General features: G+C 39.7%; 1 protein-coding gene across 1 annotated transcript; it reads left to right on the top strand.

Moving 5' to 3' along the window:
- The first annotated feature begins 4,425 nt into the window (after nt 1-4,425).
- Nucleotides 4,426-4,884, top strand: LOC120084566 (uncharacterized). The gene has a single exon (XM_039040369.1). It carries the CDS (start codon nt 4,426-4,428, stop codon nt 4,882-4,884), a length of 459 nt encoding a protein of 152 aa, XP_038896297.1.
- The last annotated feature ends 9,057 nt before the right edge of the window (nt 4,885-13,941 follow it).

Raw genomic sequence — 13,941 nt, 5'->3', positions numbered from 1 at the left:
ATAAAAGATGTGGACTGTGATCAGTGGGTCAAACCCATGGACCTCGAAATGGAGTCTATGTACTTTAATTCTGTCTGGGAACTTATAGATCAATCAAATGATGTAAAACCAATTGGTTGTAAGTAGATCTACAAGAGAAAACGAGACCAAGCTAGTAAAGTATAGACTTTTAAGGCTCGACTTGTGGCAAAGGGTTATACCCAGAGAGAAGAAGTGGACTATGAAGAAACTTTCTCTCCCGTTGCCATGCTTAAGTAGATTAGAATACTCTTATCCATTGCCACCTTTTATGACTATGAAATTTGGAAGATGGATGTCAAGACAGCCTTTTTAAACAGCGATCTTAAGGAGAGTATCTATATGGCTCAACTAGAGGGGTTTATTGCACAAGGTCAAGAACAAAAGGTTTGTAAGCTTGAAAAATCCATTTATGGGTTGAAACAAGCTTTTAGATCTTGGAATATAAGATTTGATACTACGATCAAATCTTATGGCTTTGAACAGAATGTTGACGAGCCTTGTGTTTACAAGAAGATCGTCAATTCTACTATAGCATTCTTAGTTTTATATGTTGACGATATTCTACTCATTGGGAACGAAGTAGATTACCTAACTGACATCAAGAAATGGCTAGCAATGTAGTTCCAAATGAAAGATTTAGGAAATACGCAGTATGTTCTCGGGATTCAGATTATTCGGAACCGCAAAAACAGAACACTAGCCATGTCTCAAGCAACTTATATAGACAAAATGTTGTCTAGGTATAAGATGCAAAATTCCAAAAGAGGTCTGTTACCTTACAGATTTTGAATTCATTTGTCAAAGGATCAATGTCCTAACACACCTCAAGAGGTTGAGGATATGAGATGCATTCCCTATGCTTCTGCAGTAGGAAGCCTGATGTATGCAATGTTATGTACTAGACCTGACATATGCTACGCAGTAGGGGTAGTCAGTAGGTATCAATCCAATCCTGGATATGGTCATTGGACTGCCGTTAAAAATATCCTCAAGTATCTTAGAAGAACGAGGAACTACATGCTCGTGTATGGTACTAAGGATTTTATCTTTACTGGATACACTGACTCTGATTTTCAAACTGATAAAGATGCTAGAAAGTCTATATCTAGATCAGTGTTCACCTTAACGGAGGAGCAGTAGTGTGGAGAAATGTGAAGCAAAAATGTATTGCGAACTCCACAATGGAAGCTGTATGCATAGTTGCTTGTGAAGCAGCAAATGTAGCAGTATGGTTGAGGAAATTCTTGACAGATTTGGAAGTTGTTCCAAATATGCATCTGCCTATCATCATATATTGTGATAATAGTGGTGCAGTTGCAAATTCAAGAGAACCAAGAAGCCACAAGTGCGACAAGCATATTGAGTGCAAATACCATCTGATTCGGGAGATTGTACATCGTGGAGACGTTGTAGTGTCCCAGATATCTTCTGAGCAAAACATTGTTGATTATTTTACAAAGGCCCTCATGGCTAAAGTGTTTGAAGGTCATCTACAGAGTCTAAGTCTACGAAGTTTGTAAACTAGGACAAGTGGGAGAACCTTTGGGTATATGCCCTAGTTTATTATATTCATATGTTTATTGTACTCATATATTTCTCACTTAAATTCAACATTGTGATACTTCACTAGGAGTTTTAGTCCAAGTGGGAGTTTCATGGATTTTATGTCCTAAAACTCGTTGTTTGTAAATTAATAAACATATTCTGTTTTGTTTTTTGATAAAGTTGTTATTGAAATTGTAATTTTGAATCCAATAAACTAAGGTCCTAAGGCTATTTAATGTAGTTTGAACTTTATGTAGTGACATAAAGGTGGATCAAATTCAAATATATAGCCAAAATGATCTATAGTATATGAATAAGATTGGGCGCGTTATTCTGGGGACACTATGGATGCGGCCCACTTTGTAGTTAACACAAACGATATGATTCTGAATCGTTCATATAAAGATATATGAGTGGGGGCATCCTATGTAAAGAGTTTATATAAGATTGAACCATAAAATAGTCACTTTTTACGTTCTAAATGTCGTTTTATGTATAAAGCTGACTATTTTGTTAATTGATGACCTAGGTAACTTAATCTTAATCCTGAGCCAACTATGAACTCCTATCCACTCGAAATTATCCTTAGATCTAGATAGGTGAGGGCAGCTCAATGTCGCTGGCCCAATAAGCCTCTAATTTCAGGGGTAAGATCCGATGGATAGCTGTGAACATAGGGTGCAAGACGAAATTCACTCCTACCCATTATAGGGATAGTAGATAGGTTGTTCGCTTTAGTACTGAATATAGGTCTTTAAAAAGGGGCCCCACCCTCTTCTTGGCCCGAGAGGAATTCAGTTTATAGGTTGGACCTTAAACTAATTGTTCATTAGAGGATCAGTGGAACATAAGGAATAAGATGTAGTCTCGGCGGTAAAACAGTATTTATGACCCAGTCGAGATTAATAACAACTTGTGAAGGATTAGCTTACTAATCATGGTTATATCAAATGGACACAAATATATCTATAGTGACGGGAGTGCAACTACAGGACTCTAGTGGAATGACCCGTTAGTTAACAAATGTTGATTAGCTCCATCTAAAGAGTTTAGCCAGCTAATCTCGAATCGTTGGAGCCCATGATCTATAGGTTCATTAGGTTCCCCTACTAGCTCATATGGAATAAACTTAGAACAGTATGATAGAATAATTCAAATTGTTCGAATTAGGTAAAGAGAGAGAAACTGACAAGTATATGTGATATAGTGGTCGGGTTTTTCAGTTTAGAGATATAGCTTTAATATTTAAATGTGATTTAAATATCAAGAATATGAATACATTCATTTTCGGAAGCTCAGAAATGATGGAAATGGTCAAAGTTGTAAAAAGTCAAAGAGTTGACTTTTTGACTTTGACAAGTCAAACTTCGACCAACCTTATATTCAAATGTGATTTGAATTTCGAGAAAATGAATGCAGATTCATGCTAGGGAGGTCAAAATTAGTCAACATGAAAAAAATCATAAAAAGTCAAAATGTTGACTTTTTGTTCAAAGTTTGACTTTAACCAAATGACTATATTGCCCTTTGACTCTAGTTAGTGGGAAAATCCAAACTTTTGTTAGATAATTCCACTAACAAAATAGTGGGCTATGTGTTGGCTTACAGTGGAGACATTAAGCCCACTAAGATAGTGGATTATAGGTGTTGGGTTTTTATGGATTTGGTTCATGCAATTGTTGCATGGCTTTTTTCTATAAATTGGGCTTTTCAATTTAGTTTAAAAAGTTTGGCCAATTTTGAAAAAAAAAATTTCTAAAATTGGGCTAAGAAAAAAAAGGAAAACCCAAAACCAAAATTCCATCTTTGTTTCCCATCTCTTTCTCTCTCTCGGTTTTCTTCATCCACCGGGTCCCATAACCTAGTTCTGAGTCTAGAGGATAGTAGGTTAACTCTAGTGGTGGTCCGTCTGTGTTCGGGTCGAGATTCGGCGAGGAAAAGCGGGTTTCAGAAGCTTCAAAGGTTGTATGCTATCCCTTTTAATTTACTGTTTTTCCTTTTCAAATTGCATGTTAATTTCCTTTATTTTGAAAAGATTAAAGTGTAATTAGGTCCTAATTCCACTGCGTATGTCTCGAGTTCCATCATGACTATAACCAGGGTTGGAGGGATCACCCAATTTTTGGATTGGATGAGAATCTCGCTCATGAAGGCCATGGTTTCTATCAATTCAGTTATCAAGAGGATCAAGGCAACCCTCTGGTCTTCACTACCCTGGACTGCAACACATGTGATTCTCAAGGTATATAACCATGCGACCAACTGTTTGCATATGACACCTCTTGTAGTACCTCATCTCTAGAGATGTCATTGAAGCATTACATTGAAAAGAGTGAGGCGATGAGACCATCGCAAGCTGACTCTCTCAAAGAATTAGAAGACCAAATAGATTAGCTTGTGAGAGAATTAAAGAACAAAACGCCTGGTACACCACAGGGAAGTTTGGGAATGCTGGGGCCAAAAGGTAAAGAACAATGTCATGCTGTGACATTGCGGAGCGGTAGAACAACAGCCCCCATTACGCTGAAGGTACTAGATGCGGCAAAAATACCGGCAGATTTAACTGTTGATAATGACCAAGCACAAAATAATGAAAGTAAACCCAATTCAGAAGCAAGATTATTTACAAAAGATGACGTCTCTCAAGACTTGAACTTGCAATCAATGCAATCTCCAGTCAATAACACACAGCAAGCACAAGACCTCACTAAGCAGCAAAGTGAGCAGGAAATGCGTCGGGATCCTCCACCTTTCCCGTCCAGGCTTAAAAAGAAAGACGATAGTAAGTAATTTTAGAGGTTCCTAGACGTTCTTCGACAACTGCAAATTAATATTCCCTTAATAGAAGCATTAGAACAGATGTCGAGTTATGTGAAATTCCTCAAGGATATTCTCACCAACAAGAGAAAGATTAGAGAACATGAAACAGTTGCACTAACATATGAGTGTAGCGCCTTGTTTCAAAATAATCTCCCTGCTAAAATGAAGGATCCTAGGACTTTTACATTACCTTGCACCATAGAAGGGAAGATGGTTGGAAACGCACTGTGTGATTTGGGGGCGAGCATAAATTTGATGCCTTTGTCAATCTTTAAGAAGCTGGATATCGGCAAAGCTAGGCCAACCATGACTACGTTGCAATTAGCCGATAGGTCAATAAAGCTTCCGGAGGGCAAGATAGAAGATGTTCTCGTGCAAGTAGACAAGTTTTTCTTCCCCACAGATTTCGTTATATTGGATTATGAGGCAGATAGAGAAATTCCTATCATCCTAGGATGCCCATTTCTCACCACAGGGCAAACATTGATCGATGTATAGAAAGGAGAATTGACCATCCGGGTTGACGATCAAGAGGTAAAGTTCAACATACTCAATGCGTTCAAATATCCAGGAGATATAGAAAACTGCCAATATATCGAAGAACTACAGGGAGAATAGCTGCACGAACCCCTGAAAGAAATGGAGGAGGAAGATTTTGAAGATGGCACAGTGTTGGAGAAAGAATGTGCCGCAATTCATGCTGAATCTAATTTCGAACAACTGAAGTTATCTGAATGGACTTCGCAGCGTATTAAGCCATCTTTAAAAGAGCCCCCTGTGTTAAAGTTAAAGTCGTTGCCAGTGCATTTAAAGTATGCTTAGTTAGGAAGTAACGATACATTACCTGTTATCATCTCTACATCACTAAGTACGGAGAAAGAAGATGCTCTCATACGGATCCCGAGAAACAATGCAAAAGCCTTAGGATGGACCTTGGCAGATATTCAAAGAATCAGCCCCTCGTATTGTATGCAAAATATTCGTCTGGATGAAGGAAAGAATGGATCAGTACAAAGGCAACGTCGCTTAAACCCTGCCATGAAGGAGATTGTAAAGAAGAAAATAGTGAAATGGCTGGATGTGGACGTCATCTACTCAATATCTGATAGTAGCTGGGTAAGCCCAGTGCAATGTATCCCAAAGAAAGGGGGGATGACAGTCATTACTAATGACAAGAATGAATTGATTCCCACAAGAACAACCACGGGGTGGAGAATCTACATGGACTATCGCAAGTTAAATTTGGCCACTAAGAAGGACCATTTTCCACTACCGTTCATTGACCAGATGTTGGACAAACTTGCGGGGAACAAATTTTTCTGCTTTCTTGATGACTATTCACGGTATAACCAAATAGCAATTGTGCCGGAGGACCAAGACAAGATACCTTCACGTGCCCGTTAGGTATATTCGCATTCCGACGTATGCCATTTGAACTCTGTAATGCACAAGGCACTTTTCAACGATGCATGATGGCAATCTCTTTAGATTACTTGGAGCAGTCAGTCGAGGTTTTTATGGATGATTTCTCAGTTTTCGGCAATAATTATGACTCCTGTTTGACAAATTTGGAGAAAGTTTTGAAGAGATGTGTAGAGACAAATCTTGTTTTGAATTGTGAAAAATGAAAATTTATGGTGGAGGAAGGAATAGTTTTGGGTCACAAAATCTCCAAGGCAGGATTGGAAGTTGATCAAGCAAAAATCGACGCAATTTCCAAATTACCCCCACTGGTGAATGTAAAGACACTAAGAAGCTTTCTGGGTCATGTGGGATTTTATGGAAGATTTATTCGCAACTTCTCTCAGATCGCAAGACCCTCTCAGTGCACTTCTCGAAGTTAATTGTGAGTATAAGTTTGATTCTGCCTCAATAAAGCATTCAACACATTAAAAGATGCACTTATTTCCACTCCGATTTTGGTTGCGCTATATTGGACACAACCCGTTGCTTTGATGTGTGATGCTAGTGGATATGCTGTGGGCGTAGTTTGAGTCAGCGCCGGGAGAAGGTTTTGCATCCCATTTATTATGCGAGTAAAATGTTGAACGACGCACAAAAGAACTATACGACCACAGAGAAAGAAATGCTCATAGTGGTATTTGCACTGGAGAAGTTTCGATAGTATTTGATCGGAACAAATGTGGTGGTGTATACGGATCACTCTGCAATTAATATCTAATGACGAAGAAGGATGCAAAACCAAGATTGATACGGTGGGTGCTACTCCTGCAAGAGTTTGACCTGGAAATTAAAGATAGGAAAGGAATCGAGAACCAAGTCGCAAATCATTTGTCAAGACTAGAAAACTGCAAGGTTCAAGGGACAGAAAAAGATATTGAGGAAAGATTCCCCGATGAGCTGTTGATGGCAGTAGGTGTTAATGTCCCTTGGTATGCAGACATAGTATACATTATTGTTTGCGATCAATTACCGGATGATTATACCTACCAGCAGAAGAAGAAGCTAAGGCATGATGCAAAATTTTATTTCTGGGACGATCCATTCCTGTATTGACAAGGACCTGATCATATCATACGTCGATGTGTCCCTGAGCATGAAGCCAAGAGCATTTTAGAACTCTGTCATGAGTTCCCATATGGAGGACATTTTGGGGGGCGAAGGGCTGTAGCAAAAGTCTTACAGTGCGGCTACTTTTGGCCGTGCGGCTACTTTTGGCCAACTCTGTTCAAAGATGCCCATGCCCATGTTATGAAATACGCTAGGTGCCAAAGGACAGAGAACATGTCCAAAAGAAATGAAATGCCATTGACATCAATCATAGAAGTTGAATTATTTGGCGTATGGGGAATTGACTTCATGGGCCCGTTTCCACCATCTAAAGGTCATCAATATATTCTTGTTGTGGTTGGTTATGTTTCAAAACGGGTTGAGGCCATCACATGTGCCAAGAATGATGCAAACACTGTGGCAAAGTTTTTGAAGAAGAATATTTTTGCGCGCTATGGAATGCCACGTGCCATAATCAGTGATGAGGGCTCTCATTTCATCAATCGCATAATTGCTAACCTGCTGACTACGTTAGCCATCGAGTGGCAACCGCATACCACCCACAGACTAATGGGCAAGCAAAAATTTCTAACAGAGAGATCAAAACTATCTTGGGGAAGGTAGTTAATACTACTAGGAAGGATTGGTCATCCAAGCTTGACAAAGCGCTATGGGCTTACAGGACTACCTACAAAACACCAATTGGCATGTCCCCGTACACCCTAGTCTTCGGAAAAGCTTGTCATCTGCCGCTTGAGTTAGAACACAAGGCAATGTGGGCATGCAAGAAGCTGAAGTTCAATTTAGCTAGTGCGGGGAAAATCCGAAAGTTGCAATTGAATCAGTTGATTGAATGGCAAAGGGATGCCTATGAAAATGCCAAGATATATAAGGAGAAAATGAAGAAATGGCATGATGAACGCATCAATGACCAGACATTCACCGAAGGTCAGCAAGTACTACTATTCAATGCACGTCTGCAACTGTTCCCTGGGAAGCTGAAGTCTAGCTGGTCCGGGCCATTCCGGATCAAGACCATCTTTCCCCATGGCACAGTGGAATTAACAACTCTAGATGGGAGAAGCGCATTCAAAGTCAATGGGAGGTGACTTTCGATCGGTGCATGGACACCATTGATTTGGGCAAGAAGGATTAAAATGCTTGCAGGGATTGTGGTAACTCTGAGAACTACTTTCAGTCGACCTTCCCATCTATGTTTACTTTCTTTCTTTACAACTTTCTTTTATCATTTGTTTCATGTTGTAATTGTTATTTAGTAGGAGTAGTCGTTAATGCTTCAGAAGTTTTATGTCGCATATGTTTCCTTACGTTATATGTAGTAGCACTAGGTACATGTTTTTGTGAATGTTGGATAAATCAATCTCTTCAACTTGAGTTACGAAGAGAGGAAAATAAATGGGCATATAATGAAAGGATGAGTGTAGTAAGTAGAAAGAAAAGAGAAATATGCATCTAATACACAAAAATACATTGCTGTGAGGGGTGCGTTGCGCACATATGCGTCCTTTGCCCAGCCTTAGTTAAATGCACTATGTTGAGGTATCCTCCAGAAATGTATTTAGTTAAGGGGTGTACTGTGGGGATGTGTGCGTGTTGCCGTCCTCAGCAAAAATGTATCTGCGTTTATTGGAAGCATAATATGAACTGCAAATCATGCACCTGTCCGAATCAAATTTTGTAACTTAACCAAATTCTTTGACTCTTGTACAAGCATGAGAAAATTTTGTAATGCGATCATTTGTAATTTATTTGCATACTTTGTTAATAGTCAATACAATCAAAGTACATAATTCACTCTACTTCTTGCCAGTGAGGAAGGTCTGAGCAGATGAACTCAAAAGTATGCAATATTCAAGAAAATGCATCTTTTTGTATGGCATCTACCAAAAAAAAAATTTGCAAAACTCCAATGTCATCATAAGGGAAATTTCAAAAACTGTTCCCAACCTGATAAGAGTTTAGTGATGAAAGGAGCCTACTCGTAGTTGGATGTTCGTATGACACGAGGAGCAAGCCAAAACGATGGTGGGTTACCAAGAACAACGTAGTATAAACTAAAAAGAGAAAAAGAAGGCAAGGGACATCTCCTATGAGTATCATGAGTTAGTAATTATAGGATAGGATTGGAGCATGATTTCCTTAGTAGAAGATATGCTTGAGGACAAGCATATATCTAAATTTGGGTGTGTGATAACTTGTAGAAATGCAAGTTATTTATGCCATCTTATCTAGATATTGCAGCCAACAGTTAGTAATTATGCGCCAATTGTATGAAAATTAACTTAGTATGACAATAATTATAAATGTTTGCAATAAAACCCACTAACGCCAAAAGATGGAGGATACGCCAAACATTATTCTGTTTTGCAGGAAGATCAAGTCACCACTTGCGCCCAAGGCTCGCAAGAACCTAATCAACGCATCTTTATCACATTGCGCCCGTCGATCAACCTTGCAAAGACAATTACCGAAGTAATGGCACAATGCAATAGTCGGTCCAGATCTATGCTTCGACCACATGCGATAACAAAAACAAACACCACATGTGAATCTATGATCGAAAGATGCAACTGAGCGATGCGAGAGCGGGAGATTGAGACGTGTGTACAACTAACGGTTGTGCAGAATTGACGGTCTAATTTCATAATAGAAGGAATAATATCCCCCCATCTGCGGAATTACCATAACCATCAAGTGGGGACCACATGGCCAAAGTCAAAGGATCTCCTCGTATAAATACTCCAACATATTTAGAGAAAATTATGCTATTTGATAGTGGGCAAAGTTGTCACACCCCGCCCCAGACCACCCTCCTCCGAGCCTGGGAGAGGGATGCGACTGGCAGCAGTTATCAACCCTTTGGTTGACACTTACTGTCTAATAACTCTTGCAGGAATAACTCTGATACCAAGATATAATTCATATACAGCGAAATTTCTTTTTAGGCCCATCTTATATTATACAACAATGTAACGTTTATACAACTCAAAGATTTAACAATAAAGTTTACAACAACAATCGTAAAACCCTCCGGAAGTGTAACTGTGGCACGTGGCAGACCTTGACCTTAGCAGCACCTTGGAACTCCTCACTTTCCACTACCTGGGGGGGGGGGGGCTGGGGGGGGGGGGGGGGGGGGGAGATATAAGAAAACATTTTGAAGAGTGTGAACTACTAAGCTCAGTGAGTGGTTCTTTTAACATAGAAAACACTTTGCATATCATAACTTTTGGGAAATCAATCACATAATCATCATTTCAGTATAATTTATGTATGATCATGTATATGTTCATTCAATCAACATCCTTTAGTCCCATGCTATACGTAGCATGCTCATATCATTATCAATCATCACAACCACCTATGGAAACCTCCTATAACCCACTTCCCACCAATGTGCACACCGACTATTTCTTTATCCTGCCAGTCATGCTTAAGTACTTGACTATATTTCCTGTCGGTCGTCACCGACTATTATTTCCCGTCGATCGAGGCCGACTATATGTTCCCACCAAGCACTTGTGTTAAGCATGCTAACTATGTAATTAGGGTATAATCTCAGTTTCCATAGAAAACTCACAAACAATATCATGGCAATCATCATATCATCAAAAGCATGTATTTTGCACTTACATATGCATATATTCACATATCAAATCATAAAGCTAGGTAAACACTCACCTTGATTGCTTAGGAGCTTTTCTAGTAGCTTCCTTTTCTACCTCGGGCTCTCTTTTCACCCCATAAAATCTTAGCTCATAACTCCTCGTGGTTTGTCCGGAATCATCAAAACATCAAGACTGGCCCAGCTTACCCAACAGCTCGACCCTTCTGGCTTTTCCTCATTCTCCAGCCCGATTCCTTGGAGCTTCTTCTCCGGCAGCCCCACCATGAAAACTAGACTCTTTTAGCTTTCATATGGATTTGGAATCACATCAAATGCACGAGTATTCTAGGAGAACTCCTCGTTCCAATTTGATGCTGCTTTCCAGACTCCACTGTCCAATGCGTCCTCTTTGAACTTCTGTGTTCAACGCATAGATTTTGCTCTCAACGCAAGGTTTCCTCAACTTTTCCACTCCTCTTAAATGTATTTTGAGCTGTGAGCTAAAAAAGAAGTTTTTTGGCCCTATTTATAAACGTCCAAACCTTCTCCAAAGTCAACACCTCCTACTTGGTTGCATGGCCAAGTGTCCCTTTCTTACACCATCAACTCAATCTTGCATCAGCATAACCCAATGTGTCTTCTTCTCCTTTCACCAATGCATGGACCTTACTTTTGTATGTCTTCTTATGCTGCCACCTCTTTAGTTCAGGCTTAAGGCTTCCTCCCAAGAAGACACATGTCCGGATGACATCCTCCATGAGTTCATCCTTCATATGCATCCACAAACTCTTCCAACGCATCAACACAACTTCTTCCAACGAATTGGTCCCTTCCAACGCATCAACACAAAATACTTCCTTCTACAAACATATTCTAAAATTTCTCAGGAAGCTTATCTAACATATGAGCTTAGAACTCCTCATGTTTCTGCCGGAATCACAGAATCTTCATGACTGGCCCGAACTGATCTGACAACCTGACCCTTCTGTCTTCTTCTCAGTTTCCAGCCTGATCCCTTTGAGCTTTTCTTCCGGCAGCCCTACCCTGAAAACTAGACTTTCAGAGCTTTCAGGTGGCTTTGGAATCACTCCAAATGCAGGAGTAGATTGGGAGATCTCTTCATCCCAATTTGATGCGTCCTCCTCAAACCTCACTGTCCAATGCGTCCACTTTGACTAACGCATGGAGTTGGCTCCAACGCATGGTTTGCTCCACACTCCCAAATTTTCCCTCCTTCCAACGCATCCCATACAACATTCTATACTTAGCCAAATTTTCAAATTTTCCCATTTGCCCATGTACTCTTTCCAAATTTTCAATTTTCCTTGCTTCCAACGCATCAACATCTATATCATGCGTCCATCATAGTTTTTCCAATGCATCCTCTATTCCTTTGGCCATCACACACACAAATAGCCTTATGCATTAATGCTACCTTTCATCAATGCATGTCTACTTTTGGTTTCTATACTTAGCCAAAATTTCACCAGTTAAGACTTAACTCAAACTACTCAAGGAAAATTTATCCAACACTTAGAAATTTTCTTCACTTCAACATAAGATTTAACTTTCACTTAGTTAATTCCTTTTAACACCTGCTTAAGTAGGAAAAATGGAAATTCGGGTTTCACAAAAGTGCTGTAAGATTTTAGAGAGAAAAAGGCTGAGCTGAGAGCTGAAAAGAAGAATCCAGGAAGAAGGCCGAAAGGTAAATCTCCGTTCTGAACTGCCATATACCCAAGCGAAGCAAAATGCAGAGACACCTGCTACCGGTGGAGCAAGCCTGAGAGGGAAGCTCTTCCTACCATCGACATCATCCTATCCGGCAAGTAGATTTCCATTGAATCTGTGCCAAGACATTGGCATCTGATTGTATCTATTCTAACTTTCTCCATTGTATTCCATGCTTTCTTTATCTCTACATTCACACATTATGTATCAAACACTTAATCGAAATGTTACATGTTTCGATAGCTTTCATCCACCATATTCTATTTGTTTCTGTTCAGCCATTAGTCATTTTCTCCATGATGTTTTCTTACTCTTTCGATAAGCACTATGAATCTCCAAGAACTTAACATGAATTAAAGTTTTGAAATACGTTTAGCTAAAGCATGTTAGACAACATCTTCACCTGTGAGAGCAGAAGTGAAGATGTCGTTCTGATCTATCGAGAGAAAGACAGAAGAGTGTGTTAACTAAAGCAAGTAGTACTTCAAGACATGGAAGCAACCTTACGTTTATTATGTTAGACTCTGTTTTACCACAGACATGTGGGAAACACGGCCGATCACTGAGAGGTGTATGCCAAGAGAAGAGTAGAACAGTATTTGTACCTTCAATTCTCTTAAGAACTTACGTTGTTTGTACTACTCATCTTTCTTTTCTAATCTATTCACAAGACTTGTAGTCGCAACCCACGTCTTTGCACAGCCTTCACAGCCAGCCCTAATCCTAGTGTCTTGCACATAAAACCTGTATCTTATATATCTAGCTTAGGTTTCTTGTATTTTTACCGCATCTTTACAACTTTTCTTTGTTTTTCTGTAATTACATACTATACACACATTTATACGAATATTGAAAAACCCAGTCGCATACACCATGAACATACCACAATAACTGGCACTGTTTTTCCCCGTGTTCGACCTCGGATCATACCGAGAAACTTGCAATGGAATTACACTTGGTTTCATCGTAAGGAAACTTGTGACAATGGAGGGCATACTACTTAAGTATAACTAGTTAGCCATAATCAGCAGTACTATTGCATCATCATGAGCATTGAATTTCATATACACTTTAGCGTAACAACAAGTTTATGACGCTGTTGCCGGGGAAATAACTGGTTAACGATTTATTGTTTTAGTGGTTTTTGGTGTTTTGCAGGACAGATCTCATTGTACTGGCTGTTTAACGTGGAGAGCAACTTGTGTATGAGTTCTGGTGCTGAACTAGAATTTCTTGCTGACCCTGAGATTGAGCGAACCTTTCCAGTGAGGATATGCCAGAATAGGAATAGGCGAAAAAAGGTGACGATGGCGAATAATAACGATAATGCGGTGCATGAGGTGAATCAAGGGGTTGTTTGATCGGCCCAAAATCCTGTATTCTTGGCAGTCGAATGCAACATCCCAATGAGAAATTATGTGGCACCCAACTTATATTACTTTTTGCTGAGAATCTCAAGGGCAACTGTCAAGGAGAATGCTCGAATTGAGATCAAGTCGGTCATGCTACAAATGATCCAAAATGCAGAGCAATTTGGGGGTCTGCAAGGTGAAGACCTGCACGCCCACCTGACTAGCTTCGTGGAGATGTGCGGCAATTTCTCCATCCCTGGCGTTACTCCAGAAAGTATCAGACTATATTTGTTCCCTTACACCTTGAGGGATGAGGCTAAAAAATGGGCCTAT

This window comes from Benincasa hispida, chromosome 9 (assembly GCF_027475165.1).
Source record: "Benincasa hispida cultivar pf3 chromosome 9, pf3_genome.v1.1, whole genome shotgun sequence".
Classification (NCBI taxonomy): Eukaryota; Viridiplantae; Streptophyta; class Magnoliopsida; order Cucurbitales; family Cucurbitaceae; genus Benincasa; species Benincasa hispida.
The sequence above is the reverse complement of the archived record's forward strand: the minus strand, read 5'-3'. Positions and strand labels throughout refer to the sequence as shown.